The sequence below is a fragment of the Alligator sinensis genome, unplaced genomic scaffold, assembly GCF_000455745.1.
Source record: "Alligator sinensis unplaced genomic scaffold, ASM45574v1 scaffold135_2, whole genome shotgun sequence".
Classification (NCBI taxonomy): domain Eukaryota; kingdom Metazoa; phylum Chordata; order Crocodylia; family Alligatoridae; genus Alligator; species Alligator sinensis.
Window position 1 is genome coordinate 1380549 of NW_005842067.1, and position 20240 is coordinate 1400788.

A 20240-nucleotide genomic window follows, 5' to 3' on the forward strand; every position below is an offset into this window, starting at 1 on the left:
GAGGGGAAGCCCCGCCCTCTCCCTGGCGGCCCCGCCCCTGCGCGTGCTGGGGACACGTGCTGGGCCAGCAGCGGGCGGAAGAAACTCGACTGTCTGCGGCTTTTCTTTCCCCCCTTAGTCACACGCTGGTAGGAAGTGCGGGGTGGAAGGGACCTCGGGAGGTCCCAACCCCCTGCTCCAGGCGGGACCAGACAAGGCTTTGTCTGCCCGGGTCTTCACGTCTCCGAGGATGGAGCTTCCGCCACCTCTCTGGGGAGCCTATTCCAGCGTTTTACCCTCCTAGTGAGAAAGCTCTTCCTCATCACTAGCCTCAGCTTCCCTTGCTGCAACTTGAGACCGTTGCTCCTTGTTCTGTCATCTGCCACCGCTGAGACGAGCCTAGCTCCACCCTCTTCTGAACCCCCTTCAGGTAGGTGAAGGCTGCGATAAAGCCCTCCCTCTGTGTCCTCTTCTCTAGACTAAATAAACCCAGTTCCTTCAGTTTTTATGTCATAAGTCATGTCTCCCAGCCCCCTCATCATTTTTGTTGCCCTTCACTGGACTGTCTCCAATTTGTCCACATCCTTTCTGTAGTGGGGGCCTCAAAACTGAACGCGGGTCACTTCCCTTGACCTACTTGCAACACACCTACCAATGCAGCCCAGTATGCCGTTAGCCTTTGTGGCATCAAGGGCACGCTGGAGGCTCATGTTCAGCTTATTGTCCACTGTAGCCTTCTGGTCCTTTTCTGCAGAGCTGCTGCGCACCAGCCTGTACCAGTGCATGGGATTGTTCTGCCCTAAGCGCAGGACTTTTGCACTTGTCCTTGTTGAACCTCATGAGGTTCCTTTTGGCTCACTCCTCCAATTAGTCGAGGTCACTCTGAATCCTAGCTCTACCCTCCAGCATTATCTACCACTCCCCTCACTCAGCTTGGTGTCATCTGCAAACTTGCTGAGGGTGCACTGCATCCCATCTTCCAGGTCAGTGATGAAGACACTTGAACAAAACTGGCCCCAGGACTGACCCCTGGGGCACTCCATTTGGTACCAGCTGCCAACAAAACATCAAGCCTATTATTCTCCAAGCCTAATGCTCCAGCCAGTTTTCTACCCACCTTACAGTCCATTCATCCAGCCTGTACTTCCTTAGGTTGCCTGTGAAAGTGCTGTGGGAGACCATATCAAAAGCCTTGCTAAAAATCAAGGTATACCACATCCATCCATCTCCCTGCATCCAGAGCATGAGTCATCTAATCCTAGAAGGCAGTTAGGTTGGTCAGGCATGACTTGCCCCTGGTGAATCCATGCTGTCTGTTCCTAATCACCCTCTTCTCCTCCTCCAAGTGCTTAGAAATGGATTCCTAGAGGACCTGCTCCATAATTTTTCCAGGGACTGAGGTGAGGCTGACTGGTCAAATGAGGTTCAAGCCTTAAAAAAAAGTAATGTGCTTTTTTTTTTATCCCCCCAGTAATTAAATATACAGTTGTACAAGGCATTGGTGAGAGTAGTTCTGCTACTGCATATATAGTATTTAGTATATTAATAGTGGCAGAGCTACTCTCACCAATGCCTTGTACAACTGGATATATTTAATTACTAGCAGCGGGGTGTGTGTGGGGGGGTGTGTGTGTGAAAGTCCCAGCAGGGAGAAGTTGAACTACTGATCCAAACACTTCTGCTCAACAGAATAAAAAAAAAAAAAAAAATGGCTGGATGTGTAAGATTTGAAACCAAAATTATTTCAGCTTTAATTATATTCTTACTTTAAGGCACTGATGGACTTGGAAAATGTTTCCCGGTATCTACCTTTAGGCTAGCAGTTTTAAAATAGCAGTTCATGCACCTACTGGGGCTTGAGCACTATGGTCAGTTAACCTTAAGCTGCAACTGCTGATGAAAGAACATGGGCCAGCTTTCCCCACCTGCCTTAGAGCAGTTTCAACCTGTGGTACATGTACCCCTGGGGGTATGTGAGAGATAGGCAGGGGGGTGCATGGGTACCCTAACACTCTCTCTTTTGCCCTTTTCCTCTCTCTCTCTCTCACCCTCTTTTCCTCTCAACACTATGACAAAAAATTTGGTTCGCCACATATTGCATGGTGCTTTAAATTCCCCTGTAATAATTTGGCATCAGCCCCAGTAATAATTTGGTTCAGCCCTCCTAGCTTTGGCCTACATGGCCTCTAGCCCAGGTACATACTTGAGTTGTGCACCCCTAGTGTAAAAGGTGGCAACTCTGTCCACACCAGATCAGATATCTGTCATATCACAGCCCTCTCTACACATCCCTTCTTCCAACACATAGCACACAGTCTGTAAATATAAAATCCCCTGGAAAAATTGAATGCTCGGGCACTTTTTCAGAAGTTAAGAGATACTTGCTACTTAAAAGGTTGAGAAACACTGCCATAGAGTAGCAGCAGTTCTACAGTTCCCTAAAAATACAGTTTTACCATGTCTACTATAGTGTTGAGTGTTCAGGGCATGTCTTACAGTGCATGGTAAGGTCCAATTAGGTCTTTTGGATGCAACTGGAGTAGAATGTCTCTCAGTATTTCTTGCTTTGGTTGAAGTTAGCAATTGGTATGATTTCCCTATACCTGCCCCTTCAAGTCACAACTTTCCTCCTCAAGAGATCAAACAAAATGCTTCACAGGATTTTAAGGCTACAGGAACAGATAGGTTTGATAATTTGTGTTAAACTTCAAGACTCAGTAATGCAATTTTTTTTTTAACTTTGTGCAAGTGTTCTGCCCACTCCTCCCCTAAAAGCGACACACAACTCCTTCCCTCCCCTCCTTGGAAGCAAAAGATCAAAATGCTGCTTGCTTGTTGGAGGCAAATTAAACTATAGCCTTATGGATTATTGCTGTTGAGGCTGCCTGTAAAGAAATGCCATATTTAAGCAGTTTAATTGGTAGAGCACCTCATCTTAAGAGGCCCACACATTCAAAATGAGGAACTCTATTTTAAAGGAGACTGAAAAGTGTTACCAGTGTATGTGAAGCAGACAAAATATGGCTTAAGATCCAAAGTAACTTTTTTATTAGGTTGTACTGATGGTTGGCATTTGATTCTGTGTCTAACTAGAGGGCAGATAGATATGGTGATTATGTCAGAAGCCAGCACTAATCTCACTGAAGGATGCTATGGAAGAAATAATAGAACTGGCACAGGTAGCTACAGCTGTCACAGAAGTGACTGAAGCAAAATGGTAAGACTGGGTCCGAAATGTGCATTTAGAGCAGGGCATAAACGTTTCACAAATATTCTTGGTAGTTGCTGGATAGCAGCTGCAGAGAGAGTTTAAATATGGGGAAGGGTGCTGTAAATACCAAGCGTGTCCAGGTAGTGGTTTCCAACTTATAATGCAATAGCTTTCACACAGCAAAAGTAGTATTATTTAAAACAGGAAGTTACCCATTTACCTTGAGTTAAACCATGTTTGTTATAGGATGCCCCTATAAAAGTGATTTGAGTCAATCATGATAGAAGCACTTTTTCACTTTCCAGAAGGACAAAGCCATAATGCTTGTCCTTAAGAATGCTTCTAGAAAGAACAAAAGTGGAATGTACTCAGCTCTCACACTAACTGCACATTCCTTTAAAGATGACCACTACAGCAAGTTGAACAGAGGCTACTTTTCCTTAGCAATCAGTCCCAGATGCAAAGCTACAGCTGTTTCCTTGATGGCAAAACAAGTTTTAAAAGGTTCATTCAGTAAAATGCAGTGCATTTATTTCTTGCAATATCTATATGGGAGTTTTAACTTTCGAACTGAACACATACAAATGTGTACAGCTTTGACAATTATCGACACTAGAAGCAAGGAAGTCGTTGTGTAGAGTTCATAGGGAGAAAAAAGAGAATAATTTAAACTGCTTGGCTTCATTAACTTCCAACAAAAAAGACAAACTTAAAGGCCTTATGAAAGTAGCATATCCTTTAAAAAAAAAAAAAAAGAAAAGAAAAGAAAAAGAGTTTAGCAACTAGAATCATCCATCAATGTATGCAGCCAGAGTCTAAGTTCTCATTCTCTCTACAAGCAAAGAATGTAACTTACACACAGAAGTTTCCATTTTATCTAGATAATTGGTGAGAATTTACTATTATATACACACTTGCATATGTAACAGCAGGTTGGCTGGAAACTGCTACTCAATCTCACAAATTTGATTTTTGGTTCACTCAACCCAGACTGCAGTGTTGGCATCAGCTGAAAAAGAAATGCAGTTTCTGAGGAATGCATTGCCACTGGTATACAGAATACCCTCACCAATGGCTTCATTTATCTTACATATTTGTCAAATGTATAACTACAGACATGAAGCGAGTGGAACCCACATAGGAAACATCACCATTGTGTTAATGAGAAACAAGGACCAAATTCAAGTATTATTTCAGTTTGTTTATATTCCTCCACGCTCTAGGAGAGCTAAAACTCCTTCTGCCATTTCTTTGTAGTCTTCAACATATTAATGGACACTTACAACATTTGTTCCTGTCATCCACAATAGAAATTTAGTGGTAAGTCAAAGGCTTAGTTTTCTCTCTCACTGCTTTAAAAACAAGACTGACTCATCAGCATGAACATGATAGAGGGCCTGCTAATGGCTGTTTCATTAAGTCTAGTAATGAATTACCAGGAATTTCTAAATACAATCATTATGGCAAGATACAACTTGACTGAGCAGCTAACTACCTAAGCATTCTGACTTGACACATCGATCAACCCTCTCCAAAAAAGTTACTACAAGAAAGCTGAAGTATTCACTTGCTCCAATTTGTATTCAGAACAGACGAAGTTGACAACTTAAAGCTTTATTGTAGTTTGTAATATAAACAAGTGCTGAAATTTAGTCAATGTCCATTTCAGGAAGTTTCTTTTCTGTAGGTGTTGGGGCAGCTGCATTGGTGGTCTGTTCGGTAGCCTGGGACCCATTGTTGGCATCTCCCTGGCCTTCTACTGGTCCATTCTGTTCAGCCGGTTTTTGCTCCTCTTTTGGGGGTTCAACCTTGGGTTTTGGTTTTGTGACTATGGGATGGCAGAAACTTATCAATTCCTATAACAGAAAGAAAAATAAGATATCAAAGCTCATACCAACAATTATACCTTAGCTCATTGCTCAAATTAAATTAACTATACAAAGGTGGATACCAATAAACTGAAGGTAGGTTATGTAGTTTGTTTTGCTTTAAAATGGTACTGTCCATCTACTGAGAATTTTCTATTTGCAGAAAGATTTCATCCTGAAAGCACTAAAGGATGAAGGTAAAGAAACACTGGTAACTAAGACAAATCTTCACAACAACAATTTATTCCTTCCTTTACTGCAGTGTCATTTACTCACTTTCGTTTTAGCTTGGATGTCCTTAGCCTTTATAACTGGGTCTAAAGTAAGACTTCTCTTGTTCTGCAGATTGAGCTTATTGTTCATCCATTCCATGGCTTCATTTGCACTCTTTTCTACTTTTCCTATATCTTCTCCATCTAAATGGTCATATTGTTCATCCTAAAGAAGGAAAAAAAAGGTTACAATACATTTAACAGCAACCCTATTTAACTATTAGGCTAGTAATTTGTTTGTTCTTCAGCTAAATCTTATCCCTCCGCTGTACTGTTTGTCAGTTGGAACTTGCCTTAATGCTCACACACTAACCTATGCAGCTCGCTGTACGTTTATCAATATGGTCAAATTGAAAAACTGAAAGGTGCTCTCTCTTCAAATGGAAGGAAAGACATCCAGAACCCCACCTCTCCCCAGCCAAATACTCTCCTCAAGAATACCAGCATTTATCCCAGAATTCTGGTTGTCTTCATGAAAAACCCAGGTGAAGTTAATTCCTGCCACCACTCCCCAGCCAAAGGCTGCAGGTTTGTTAGCTATTTCCACTTCATCTCTACATTAAAAAGGGATATATTTGGGGGAGGAGTTGTGTGTGGGGGGGGGGGGGGGGGTGTGCCACACGCAGTGGACAACATTTGTATAATATTTCCTTACAGAAAATGGGAAAATACCTTTGCTTTGAATGCATGAACAGCTTTCATGTATTGTTGTATTTGTTTTCCAAGGTCCTCAAATGCTTTTGGTCTTTCCTCAGATTCTTGAAACCTTGCCTGAATAGGCTGACCCAAAGCCTGAAATGAAACACAGGAAAGTTTTTGAGAAAAAAAATTAAAGAGAAGTTACAGCACTATATAGGATCTAGAGAAATGTCTTGATGCCATATTGGAAGATACCAAAAATAAAGTGTTGTAGTCATGGTGATACATAAATTGAGGGGCAAGGATTTCTGAGGGTGATAGCATTTATTGGACCAACTGCATAGTTGGGATAGAGTTAGGTGAACTTTTGAATGCACGGCATTAGAGATCTGTCATGCACTCAACAGCTCATCTAACTATCCCAACTATGCAACTGGCCCAATAAATTCTATTATCACCCTAAGAAATCCTTGCCTCACACATTGATGACACAGAAATTTCTAAATCATTTTAAAAGTTAATTCCTCTCCAATGCTGCAGAAAAATGAGTCAATTCATATTATTGGCCATACCACGTATTGCCATTCTTTTTCTTTTCGTAAGTCATCATTTTATGTGCTTTTACTGAAAGTGTAAGTGTAATCATTAAAAGTACTGACATTCTGATCACAGGCAAAAGTTGACGCCAGCTTCGATACGGGGAAAGCTTGTTACTTTGATTCACCCCAAATCTCTTGTTGAAAGATTCTCTGCAGCTGCTTTTTAAAAAGAAATTTGAGACTAGAGGAAGACAGATGTCTGTCAGCCTTTCCTCCTGCTCCTGGTTAGGACTGTATCTCTTCTAGAGGCAATACCCCACATGCTGAGTATCAGTTATTTACTGCATCCTTTACCATTATTAGAAAATATAAATATAGAAAAAAAATCCTGAGACTGGGGGGGGAATGGAAATCAAATCAGGACAGCTTAAGCCAGATTTGGAAGCTCTAGCATAAATATCTAATTAGTTTGTGATATTTAAAAACATTTAACATTATACGCTCTTTCATCAGTTACATAAAACTTTCTGTTCACTATTCCAGCTAGAGATATTAAAGCATCATCTACTGCCAATACAGAACCTTACTTGCCAGGTAGCATTTTCTTCTAGTCTCCAAAGTATCTATCCATAACATTGATTTATAAAAATTGTTTTCCTGTTAAAAGTACTGTTACCTTTCAAAAGCAAATAGCATTTTCCATGTCTACTCTTCCTTTCCTCTCCCAAGCAACTTTTGATGAAAAGGAAAAAGCCCACACAATGCAATACTCGGACCACCAGAAGCATTTATTTAATTTTCATCTCAATGAAAAAAAAAAAGGACTTCCACTGCTGATTTAAGTGTTTTCCAAGATTTGGAGGTAACCCTACATACCAGCTCATCTAGGTTCAAACAGCACCTACTCTGTAGCCAGTGTGGGCACATCCAGATGAGCATGCCAGTGTGGGCATATCCAGTTGTGTGCGCCAATGCAGTCTGTGGCACCTCAAAACCAGGGCCAAATTAACCCTTTAGTGGGCCCTAGGCAAACAAACTTGTGGGCCCCCAGCTGAAGATGACATTTTTATATTACTTTTTTTCAGTCAATTATAATGTGTAAAATAAGCAAAACTGGGACTCTTCTTCACTTAGGGCCCTAGGCATATGCCAATGTTTGCCTATGCATTAACTCGACCCTACTCAAAATTGCTTGTAGTGCAGCAAAGTTTCATACGGGAAACTACCGATACAAAAAAAGTGGTGTGGTGCACACTCCAGGAGCATGTGCCAGAGCAACTGGAGGCTGTGTTTTCCAGGGAGATGCTCTGGCATCTGGCACTCCTTTACACGTCCCCTGGCTCCTCCAGCACACTGGGTGCCAAGGGGAGCGGGGAAACAGCAGTTTCCCTGAAGTGGGACATTTTGCCCTGCAGCAAACCCAATGTTCAGGGGGTGCACACAGCAGCAAAAAGCAGCAGCACAAATTGGTGCTGCAGCAAATGCATGCCCCTGTATGTGGGAACCCTATGAGATCTGAAGGCTTCACTTAGTGGAGAATCGCTCACCTTCAGTTCTGTTAGTTTATCAATGTAAACTTGTTTGGGTTGGTCTTCCCCATCTTCATACAGCCAGTTTTCTGTGTCTTCCAGTTTCAGAGTAAAACTATTTCGATCCTAAGAACAAAAACATTGCAGAATACTGAATTCCCAGAAGTTATTCATTTGTATACAATATTACCTGTATACACTCTGCAAAGAAAAAACCTGTAGCTTAAAATAGATTAAGGATATTCCTGAAACAGCTGATGAAAGGGAACAATTTTGTGAGTTCTAACAAACTGTGGAATTTGGACATTTTAGAGTGACCTAGACCTGGAGGATTGAGCCAAAAGGAATCTCATGAGGTTCAACAAGGACAAGTGCAAGTCCTGTACTTAGGACAGAATAATCCCATGCACCAGTACAGGCTGGGGGCTGACTGGCTGGGCAGCAGCTCTGCAGAAAAGGACCTGTGGGTTACAGTGGACAATAACCTGAATATGAGCCAGCAGTGTGCCCTTGTTACAACGAAGGCTAATGGCATACTGGGCTGCGTTGGTAGGTGTGTTGCCAATAGGTCCAGGGAAGAGATTCTTCCCCTCTATTCAGCGCTGGTGAGGCCACATCTGGAGTACTGTGTTCAGTTTAGGGCCCCCCACTACAAGAATGTGGACAGACTGGAGAGTCCAGTGGAGGGCAATGAAAATGGTTAGGGGGCTGCAGGACATGACTTATGAGGAAAGACTGGGGAACTGGACTTGTTTAGTCTAGAGAAGAGAAGCATAATAGCAGTCTTCAACTGCCTGAAGGGTAGCTCCAAAGAGGATGGAGCTGGACTGTTCTCAGTGGTGGCAGATGACAAAACAAGGAGCAATCGTCTCAAGTTGCAGCAAAGGAAGTTTAGGCTAGATAATCAAGAATTTTCTCACTAAGAGGGTAATAAAACACAAAGTTTTCCCAGATAAGTGGAAGCTCCATCCTTGAGGGTTTTCAAAACCCAGCTAGACAAAGCTTTGGTTGGGATGATATAGTTGGGGCTGGTCCTGCTTTGAGCAGGACGTTAGACTAGACATGACCTCCTGAGGTCCCTTCCAACCCTCATTTTCTACAATAGTGTATGAAGTGTAGGCAAACAGTAGAAAGTCATTCTATCAAGGCTATCTGCACTACAGACTTGTTTAGACTATACTACACTGTCTATACTACACTGGCAAAGAGTATTAGTTCCCCCAGTTAAATAAGTTATAGAACCTAAAGTACATTTTTATATTAGGGATTTAGTTCCTTTGTCTATATAGTAATTGAAATAAAGTGACTGTGTTGCAGAACATTCTACTGTAGGCCTGGCTTTAATACGATAGGCCATTTCGAGCCGGTATGCCTAATACAGTAAGTGAGAAGGAATAAGATTTCACACATCTGAAGATGGATTATAAATTTAAGAATTGCTCAATTCACAGCATTAATAGAGTCTAATCAGAGGGGGGAAGAAAGTGCCAAAAGGTACACAACCCACCAAGGAATGCAACCAATTCTCACCCTCTGGATTTAAACTTCCAGTCTTTCATTCCCAGAAAGAACCTTGATAATGCTGCTAATTAACCAAACGATAATTAGCAAATTATCATGATCCACCACAGTTTTGTGCATGGGACAGATGCAAGCTGCCCTCCAGGGGCACAGGGCTCTCTGCTCTGCTGCCTTTGTCCCAGGAGCCTCATGCCAGCTGCACACCCCATGCCCACCTGGCAGCACAAGGCACAACCTGCTGCCCCCACTGCTGCCAGGTGGGCGGGGACATGCAGCCAGTGCAAGGCTACCTGGGCAAAGGCAGCAAGGTGGAGAGCCCCGAGACCACAGCAGGCAGCCTGCATCTGCCACGTGCAGAAATCTGTGGTGTACCGTGATAATTTGCTGATTATCATTTGGTTAATTAGCAGCATTATCAGGGTTCTCTCTCCTACGGAAATGAAAGACGGGAAGTTAAATTCAGAGGATGAGAATTGGGAGCATTCCTTGGTGGGTGTGTTGCCCCACACAAATCTGGGAGGAGACATGCTGTTCCATGCCTCCCCCAGGGGGTATGCGCAGTGGCAGGGAGCTGCCCTCCCCCACACGCTCTGGATGAGCCTTCCCTGGCTCCATCCTGCTTCCCACCCTGGGTCCTATGCACTGCCCTCACTAGGCAGTGCCCCCAGCCCTACTTCCTCCTTCCCTCACTGTGGGGATCTCAATCTACCCACCACCCATGCTCCTTCCCTTCCCCACACTTTTCCCTCCACAGACTTACCTGCAGGAAGCTGCTCTCAACACTGCCCAGCTGTACTTCTAGCCCTGTGCAAGAGTGCAGCCATGCACATGCACGCAGCATCCCCTGCGTCTCACTCCTGGCAACCCTAAGAAGGATCCCTAGCAAGCTAGAACGCTGCCTGCCTGCCAGGGAAAGCCCACCGTTTCCCAAGGGAATCTAGGCACCTGGGGGCCCTGGCCAGAATGCATAATCATCAATAAGCATTAAATCAGCTATAACAGCCAAAAAAAGCCAACAGCCAATAACGTAAATTTCCCTTTTATCAGTGCCAATCTGATAGGCAACCGACGTATCAGTGCATCTGTACTATTAGATCCCAAGTAATTAGTTAACTTGTCTGTACTTACATCTTCACAAACAAATTTCTCATAAATGCCACAGAGTTTGTCTCGCATGTCATACACATATTCTTCTACTGCATTCTTGGCATCATTCCGCTCCTTCTCCAATTTATCCTGCATGATCATTTTACCCTGCAGAAAAAAAAAAAAAAAAAAAAAGGGAAAAAAATTAATTCTGTCTCTCACTTTCTTTAAGGTCAACTGCTTTATTTAGTTTAGCTGTTAAAATGTGCAATAACTACTATCTGGGTTGGAAAAATCTTGAATTTCTCTGGGTCCAAAGCCGAGACCAATCATAATTTAAAAAACAGTAATATTTAAGGCCACAGTGAAGAACAGATTTTAGTACAGAACGTCCAACATTATCTTTCTCTATTCAAGTAAGAATCTGATTTCTACAGCAAGCTCATCTGTCCGTGTTCAACAGGTCATGCAAAAAAGCAGATGATACCAACAAGGTGTGAAGTCCTAACCTGGCACTTCAAATTAAGATGACTTACTACCTTACATATGGGTTTCTTGAGCAGCAGCTTGCTTCCCAAGATGACTATTCCTGATTAGGGATGCCCTTAAAAGGAATTAAGTCTCTAGGAACCCATTCTATTGTTGAAGTTGCTAACTAGGGTGTTGTTCCACATGTCCATTTCATTCATTTAGCTTTAAAATATTCTAGAAAGAACTGCAGAGAAATACTAAGCACCTTTAGTTTGAAAAGGTGTATTTTCTGCTTTGTCATCATGCCGTTTCTTTTATAAAGGAAGGATGAATTTAACCATAGCATCTGATTAAATTAGCTGCATTATCCAGCCCAATGGGCTCCCCCTAGGTCTGAAAATGTGGTGGTGGGGAAGCAGTGGCAACAACTGCTGATCCCCTGCTGCCTAATTTCCAGACCTGCAGGGAGCCCTGCAAGACAGATAATAAGGCCCTGCATGCAGGGCCTAAACCCAGGGAGGTGGCTTGTGGCTCAGTCCAGCTCATTGACAGGCCATGTGCCATTCATCTAGGCTCCAGGGCCAAAAGGTAGAGCACCACCAATTTATAAAAGGTGCAAATCTACCCAGCCTTCTACAAGAATACAGATGATCCATCATACTGGATTCCTTACACAACTATAAAAAGATAGTGGCTATTTTATACCATGGTCTTTTAAACAGTTAATTTCTCACAGTTCCTTTCCTCGTAAAGAGTTGTTCTTCGAGGTGAACAACCTTTATTAATCAAATTTTAATGGCTCCCTAGATGCTACTTGACTCAGGAAGTAAGAAATCAACTTAATAAAAATGTGCAAAAACACCCTGTTAATGGCAGCAAGAGATGCTCAAAGAGGAGTTGGACCCCTGTAGAGTCCAACTCTTATCTACTTCCTGTCAATGCAACATGCTTTTTTAGGCCTTTAAAGTACTAACCTTGCATGACACAGAGGAGGTGCTCAGGAAAGCCACAACCATCTGTGTCGCACCTCATTTATGGGTTCTACAACTTTTGTCACGTTGCCTACATTTTGGTTCACAAGGTGATACACTTTAAATTCCATCCAATTTGTACAACATGCTGAAGTAAACAACAGTTCCTGCCCCATCAGTAAAAGGGCTAAAAAAACTTGCTAAAGTTTGTCCTTTGTGGAGAAAGTCAGTCATATTGTTCCTTTTTTACTTGTCATGAGCTGGCAGTGCAGCACTGTAGCCAATAGGGCAAACATACTCTGGCATGCATCAATCGATGCATCTCCGGCAAAGCCAAGGAGGCGATTCTTGCGCTTAACACTGGTGAGATCGCAGCTGGAGTACTGTGTCCAGTTCTGGGTGCCACACTTCAGCAAGGACGTGGACGAGCATGAGAGTCCAAAGAAGAGCCACCCGTATGAGCAGTCTTAAAAGGCAAACCATATGAGGAAAGGCTGAAGAGTCCCAGATCCCTCAGCCCAAGGAAAAGAAAGCTGAGAGGGGACGTGATAGCAGCTTACCGCTACACTAGGGGACTACATCAAGGGCTCGGTGAGCAGCTATTCACCAGGGCACCCGAGGAGAAAACCAGAAGAAATGGCTATAAGCTCCTGGAAGATCAATTCAGGCTCAACATTATGAAAAACTTCTTCACAGGGTGTTCAGACAGTGGAATAAGCTCCCTCCACAGGTGGTGCAATCACCTACCCTGGAAATCTTCAAGAAGAGACTAGACAGTCACCTTGCTGGGGGTCACCTGACTCTAGCAAGTACAGGGGGCTGGACCTGATGATCTTCTGAGGTCCCTTCCAACCTTACAATCTATGAATATCTGCTTACCCTACCATCCCATTTTGTCATTTCCCAGTTGGAACAGAGTATGCCTCATGACCAGCTGTCTGGATCAGTTTGTGGGTAGAGGCAGAAATATGATTCAGTTACATTTACCTCATTTTCAATGTATAAATTCAGCATGTCCTTTCCAATCTGCCACACCAACTGATTCTCAATGGGAAGGTCCACTGTAGTAGTCTTTACTTTAGCCTTCTTTGCTTGAGGTGGCTGATCCACTTTCTTATCTTTTGAGTCAGCCTGAGAGGTCTATTAACAGAAAAGAAAAAAAAAAAGTCACTAGAAGGGACACTTATTCAAGTCATAATTGTATTATGTTTTCCTTTCATGGTCTTTACCTACACCTTGTTAATCTTTCAGTCCCACTTCATTCTTTTAATGAAATTCTGAGACAATCCCGAAAGTTAACAGCTCTCCAGTTTAGCAAAAAGTGAAATTCTAGGGCAAGTTGTCTTAATCATGAAGGCCAAGTAGATTCAAAATAGAATATAACCAAAATCCTGCTGTTATTTGAGTTCAGTTTTCAACTGACAACCCCCAGTTTCCTTTCCTTTGGGAGGTGTGGGGGAGGGTGCGGTTGTGGGGTGTGCATGGGAGCCCCCCCATGTGCACCCCCGAGCCAGTCAGCACCTGCCCTTGCCCTGCAAGAACCCAGAGCCCATGCACCTTGCAGCATCTCCCCACCACTGCCAACAGCATGCAGCCCCAACTTGCCCCACACCTGTTCAGCGCTGGTTTGCCGTGGTATGTCCTGCCGTCCCTTGGGCACACAGCAGGGCTGGGGCCACTCCTTCCAGCTGCTGCCACCTTCCTTCCTCTCCCCCCCCCGGCAGTACCAGTGGGTACCCACACACACAGCCCCGACCCAGCACACCCCATGCCTGCTGTGGACTCACCCATCCAGACTGAGCAGCAGCAGCAGCAACAGCACTGGGCAGGAACTGGGAAAAGCAGCCTCTCCCCCTCACCACTGCCAGGTAGTTCTTGGTGCAGCCCCTGGAATCCACGCTGCACCAAGCTGCCCTGTATCACCGCCACCTCTGGGCTGCCCTGTGGCTGCTCTGTACTGTCACCACTGCTGCACTGGGCAGCCCAGAGGCAGTAGTGACGGTGGCGGAGCAGCAAGGTAGCCCAGTGGGGTGCAGGCTCTGGGGGCTGCACCAAGAACTACCCGGTGGTTGGGGGAAGTGGGCTGCTTTTCCCCTGCACTGAGCAACAGTTGCTGCCTAGCAGCCACTGCCACTGCTCAGCCCAGAAGAGTCTGGAGCAGGCACAGGATGCGCTGGTCAGGGCTGCATGCACAGGTTCCCACCGATACCACAGGGCTGGGGCTAGTGGCAGCAGCAGCTGGAAGGAGCCACCACTGCCTGGGCTGTGTAGAAAGGCACCCCAGCTGCAGAGCCACTGCAGCTCCATTATGTGCCCAAGGGATGGCAGTACACGCCACAGCTGGGTGGTGCCTGGTCCAGATGGGACTGAGGTACCCGCTGCAGGCTAGACAGTCTCTCCACAGGCTGGATCCATCCCGCAGGCCATATTTTCCCCACCCCTGCTGTAAAAGCTTTAGCTTTGAGGATGTAGCCTGAGACACGTCTAAGCACACCAGCTTTTTTTTTTTTTTTTTTTTTTTTTGCAGGAGTAAGTTATACTGGAAATCAATATTTAAGTTGTCAGTCTAGATTTTGGAATTAATCGTCATTTTTACACATGGGACGACTCAGTTATCTGTAGTCTCAGTAAGAGAATACCGCATCAACTTATGCTCTGCTCATGGGGATTAGAAAAGTAATTTCTGTATGCAGAATTAAGTTCTCACAGGTACTGTATTTTCCATTATTATAAAAAAAAAAAGCAAGCATTTCCACCCCCAAGCAATCAGTACCTCAAAACTGTGTGCGCGCGCATGCATTAAGCTGGGGAGCTAGTTTACTCTCCAACATAACAGCACCCCGCTTTTATTCTTGCTTCGCAGTGCAACAACTGTAGCATTACTCTTCAAAAAGTTGAGCGAGTCAGTCCCAAAAGTTAACAGCTCTCCAGTTAAGCAAAAAGTGAAATTCTAGGGCGAGTTGTCTTAAACATGAAGGCCAAGTAGATTCAAAATAGAATATAACCAAAATGCTGCTGTTATTTGAGTTCAGTTTTCAGCTGCCAACCCCCCTGTTTTCAGTGTGCTCTTTTTAACCAAAACCGTGTGCTAGCCATGAGACTTAACAGTTCTTTGCTCTTTACTCCACAGGTGTTATTAATAGTCTCTTCATTTTAATATCTTCTACTAATCAGGCTAAACTTTCTTAGGGAAATATTACTGTCTACTAGCTACTCCTGGTCTCTCCTATTTTATGCCCCTGGACACAGTTTCACTCTTTTCAAAATCACAAATCCATCAGCGGAGACCAGTCTTCAGTAGCTGTTAGAGTTTCAGCTTTTGTTAAGCAGGAGAAGGAGGGCAAGTCAACTGAAGGTTAGGCTCTGCTCCTGCTCTATGCAGTCATATCTCTGGGGAAAAAAAATTATTTATTCTGACTTCCCAAAAACAAGGTGTGTATTATATTCTATAATATGCTGTATGTGGAAAAAAATTACAGTAAATACCTCCATTTCTTCAGATTCTGTCTTATTTTCAGTTTGTGCTTGTTGTTGCTGTTCTTCAGTCTTTTGTTGCTCTTCCTGATCAATCTGCATTTTCTGAAATCAGAAGTACTTTAGTAAAATGCCAACTGTGACTAATTTTCTTACATATCTGGAAACCTACCTGAACGGCCTCTGGAAGAACACATGAATTTGTGGGGAATCACTTACCACTATATTTGACAAAGAGAAAGAACATGCCTTCAAGGGAGAGATGGTCCTGTCTCTATATCGTGCCTTTATATATGGAATGTTTAATACAGGACTCCGTAAGCCTCCAAAGGCTAGTGGTTTGGCATCCCATTCAGTTTCTCTAAGTCAGATGAAACTTCTCTATCAGGCCCATATCAATATGAATAGCAAAACGTTTTGGCATCAAAGTAGTCTGAACTCTGGCAACAGGTACCATAGAATTAACTGCTGAAGTGGAAGATAACATGGCTACAGAAGTACTATGTATTGCAGCTCCGAGTACTGAAGTACTACAGCTGGGCTCAGTACTAGTACCAGTCCAGTGCATTTTCTGGAAAGCTTTCTGTCTTGGAGGACCACACCCATGTGTCAAAGCTTAACTCATTACCCTTAGTAATACATTGTAGACTGGGATATAAGTAACAGAACCAAGACGCACTTAAGGGGTCTTTTCTCAACTGTTTAAGACTACTAATTTTAATAAGCTCACCAAATTAATTTTGCAAGTAGTTTTGAAATTTAGTTTAGGAGAGACGCTTAAAAGGGCATTGGCCCATTTCACTGCTTTGTCTGTCATCCCCCCCACCCCGGAAGGGTGGGACAGGGACTGCATTAATATTGATGCAGAATTGGGGACTAAAATACCCCAGCCTATGTCCTTCCCCAGTGCATTCGTAGGTACTCTGTCCAAGCACAAGCATCTCCAAGGCAGGTTCACTAATCTTTACATAGTGTTGGCATTTATCAAGACACTGTTTATTTGAGCACTCAGCTGTTCCACAGCACACAGCTGCTTCACTGTTCTTAGCCTACAGTGAGAGCTAGACCAGGACATTTTATCCTGTGATGAAGCAGCACAGTTAAGTCAGCCCCATTTAGCTTTCACTTAAATACAGAACATCTACTACTGCAAATTCTCACCCCCTATAATTACAAGCACACAAATAGTTACTGCTGTAAGGGGTTGTTCCAGAGAGGCTGTCTATGGCACAAGACCAAAAAATAGACCGCTTTAAAACATAAGTGTTATCGTGTGTGTACGCACGCACAATAAATAGATCTTACTAGCTTCCCTGTATTTAGCAATATTCTTCAATTCTAACCTGTATTACCGTACAATTATGAGCTTCTCCTAAACAGACTTAAGTGATATAATTTTTAAGTGATGCATACATATTTTTTAAGAACAATGCATTCACTTGTAATCTAACCTATCTAATTGGTCCTAGCTTCAGAAGCCAGAGATTAACAAAATCCAAAAAACTATCACATTTGAATTAATAGATCTACAAAATATGCTGATGCCTTAAAACTAGCATCTGCAAAAGGATACAGATCTTCAAATTGAATCGCACAAATTAAAATGTGCTAGCCCTGGCTTCTACTGAAATAGGGACCTAGTTAACCGGTTTCTAGGAGACCTTCACAGCCATAAAAATGCATTACCTCTTCCTCTTTAGCATGCTGGTCTGTTTCCATGGGCTCTTCATTCTCATCAGATTTGTGAACTTCTACTAAAGATGCACTGGAAACACTGAAGATGCCATGGATGTTTACTCTGACTTTGACTTTGACTTTTGAACTGGATCCATCCGTTTGTGGTGTGACCTTCTGGACCAAAAAGTGAGCTAAAATCCCAGAAAAAAATAGAATAGTTTAATATGAAAGCGACATTACTAAATCCTGACTCATAAGCGGCACTAGAAAATATTGGCGGGGGGAAAGAGGTGCAGAGCATGCCCGCCTGACCCCACCCCTCCTTCCCACAGGGCTGTTCTTGAGTCAGCACATGCTGGTGCTGTGCACGTGGCAGTGGAGTGTGTGGTGGGGGTGCTGGGCGCAGCGCAGCCACCGTCACCAGCTCAGTTTGAAGGGGCTAAGCCCCGTTAGCCCTGGCCTTTGGCTGCCTATATCCTGACTACTGATGATTTTGGCTTCTTCGATTGGTCACAAAAGGATATTTACTGAAGAGTTAGCCTTATATCCTGGATACACTTTAAAACCTCAGAAGTTTGGCACCGAGATGGCTGTGGGTTAATTTAATAAAACATATTCAGCCTTGCCCAGCTACTAGACTTTACATATTTTTTGATGCACACATTTCTCCTCCACTAACTGGTGCAAAATGTAAGGTTTTCTCCTCCAGTCATATCAGTTTAAAAAGTCATAACCCTGTTCATACGAAACACTTATACCCAAGACATCAGGTCTTAACAAATCGGCTCTCATACTAAAGTTGTTGCAGTGAGATGGGAAAAGCCCAATCTAAAGGAACACAAGGAAGGCTCAGAAGTACTTTTTTAAAATATATAACAACTTAAAGAATAAGTGAAGGAGTCCTTATTTCTCCTTCCTTTCTTAAATACCTATAGCAGGGTCTGGGTAAGGCAACTCCTTGGGAGAACTGTAGTAAGCTTCCAGAGTGAAAGGCTCCTTTCTGTAGAATGTGAGGACCTTGGAGAATGGAGCTGGATGATTCTTGGGGAAGACCTCACAATCACTGGGAAAAATAAATAAAAATCATCACTAATACACAGATATTACAAAGTAAGAGAAATACAGTAGTTCAGAAGCACTGAAGTTAGAGTGATAAAAAAAAGTTTCCTAGACAAAGAAAAAAAAAATACACCTTTACCTTGACCACATGACAAAAGGGCTCTAATCAGCAATGATACAAAAGAAGACTGCACACCCACGAAGCCAAAGCACTGAGCATGATAAATTAGAGAACTACTTTTCATTGTTTTCATGAGTCAAAGTTTCGGTATTTGAACTTTGAGATGGCACTTTTAGAATAAGCAGATTTATAATAACCTGCTTTAAAGTTTAGCAGCTTCCATAGGCATGCAAATATTTTTGGTAACACTAAATCTTACCTTATCCCTTCCTCTGCCGGTGAATTCCATCTTAAGGAAATAGGATACGGTACTAAGTCTGTGATAGAAAACTCTCTCACTTTGAAAGCCGGAGACAAAATAGCACACTATAAAAAACAGCAAAAAAAAGTCCATCAAATTGTAAAATATGCAGTTATGTTGTTTCTTTAGGTATGGTAAATGACTAAGCTACTTAACATTTAAATTGACTCCAAGTTAAACTCACTGACTAAGTGCCTTATTTATATTTTGACTGTCATGCATCTCAGCAACAGGTAAGCATATTTGTATGCAACCAGACTTTGTGTATAACTCATAATTTCAATCCATTTATTAATTTTTCTATTATTTATCCACTATATTTTTAGTGTCAAGATGGGAGTAAAAAAGATGATTAGTAAGGACAAACCACCAGGGTTACTGAGTACCATAAACAAACAGTCCTTTGAGAAAAGCTATACAAGTGGCAAAAAGATTAAATACAAAGTCAGTAGTTTAAGATACTAGTTACTAAACCTTGCTAGAAGCTAGAAGAAAGCAACATGGCTCAGAATATTTTTTAAAGGTATGTTTAGCAGTCAAACAAAGCTAGAAATTATCAAGAATTTGCTTCTAGCTATGGATGAGCAGTGACTTCAGATCTCTAATTCTAGCAATGATATTAACATTGCTTGCTGGCTGAATGTGCAAGTACTTTTCATTTACAACGATTGTAAATCATCAAGGATTAGCTTCAGGTTAGAGGAAGGTCGGGCAGAGACACTATGGGTCAAACTACAAGGGGGGCGTGGTGAAAGGGACCTTATGGTGGGTGTCTACTACAGACCACCCAACCAGGGGGAAGAGCTAGACCAGGACTTCTCCAGTCAGCTTATGCAGGCGGTTAGGTCAAGGGATGTTATTGTCATGGGTGACCTAAACTACCCACACATTTGCTGGGAGGAGCAGACAGCCAGGTCTGACCACTCGCATAGTTCCTTGGCTGCATTACAGGACCTTCACCTTATCCAGGAAGCGCACAGCCCCACTAGGGGTAACACCTTGCTGGACCTGGTCCTGGCCACGGGGGATGACCTAGTGAGGGGACTGCAGGTCCTTGACCACCTGGGCAATAGCGATCACCACCTGCTGGAATTCACTATCCAGTGCAGGGCGTCTAGGGCTCACACCAAGGCTAAAGCCCTTGACTTCCGAAGGGCCAACTTCAATGAGCTTAGGAGACTAGTGGGAGACACACCAAGGGCCCAGAAGGTAGAGGAGATGGGAGTCCACGAGGGATGGTCGTACCTTAAAGGGGCAATCCTCCAGGCCCAAAAGTCCCTGAGAGAAGCAAGGGGGGGTAAGAGTGCTCAGAAACCCCCTTGGCTCAGCAAGGGCATTCAGCAATGCCTGAGGACTAAAAGGGAGGCATACAACCAGTGGAAGGGAGGAACCATCACCAAGGAGGAGTACTCCTCCTCAGCCTGGGAGTGTAGGAGGGCTATTAGGAAGGCCAAGGCAGAGATGGAACTCAGGCTAGCATCCAGGATTAAGGACAACAAAAAGTCCTTTTTCAAGTACATTG

The 20240-nt window shown here is 43.3% G+C and overlaps 1 protein-coding gene across 2 annotated transcripts in view; it reads right to left on the reverse strand.

Moving 5' to 3' along the window:
* Positions 1-3855: 3855 nt before the first annotated feature.
* The window catches only part of HSPA4 (heat shock protein family A (Hsp70) member 4), a 34617-nt gene continuing 18232 nt past the window's right edge, over positions 3856-20240 (reverse strand). The window contains exons 10-19 of one of the 2 annotated variants that reach the window (XM_006023550.3): positions 18677-18783; positions 18167-18300; positions 17247-17428; positions 15573-15665; positions 13074-13226; positions 10687-10812; positions 8056-8163; positions 6003-6122; positions 5335-5496; positions 3856-5046 (exon numbers count right to left, since the gene is read on the reverse strand). In XM_006023550.3, coding sequence (XP_006023612.1) covers positions 4840-5046; positions 5335-5496; positions 6003-6122; positions 8056-8163; positions 10687-10812; positions 13074-13226; positions 15573-15665; positions 17247-17428; positions 18167-18300; positions 18677-18783 — 1392 coding nt within the window. In that variant the 3' untranslated portion in view covers positions 3856-4839. Of the gene's footprint in view, positions 5047-5120; positions 5243-5334; positions 5497-6002; positions 6123-8055; positions 8164-10686; positions 10813-13073; positions 13227-15572; positions 15666-17246; positions 17429-18166; positions 18301-18676; positions 18784-20240 lie in introns of those variants that run through there. The other variant, XM_025204046.1, reaches the window with a different exon arrangement.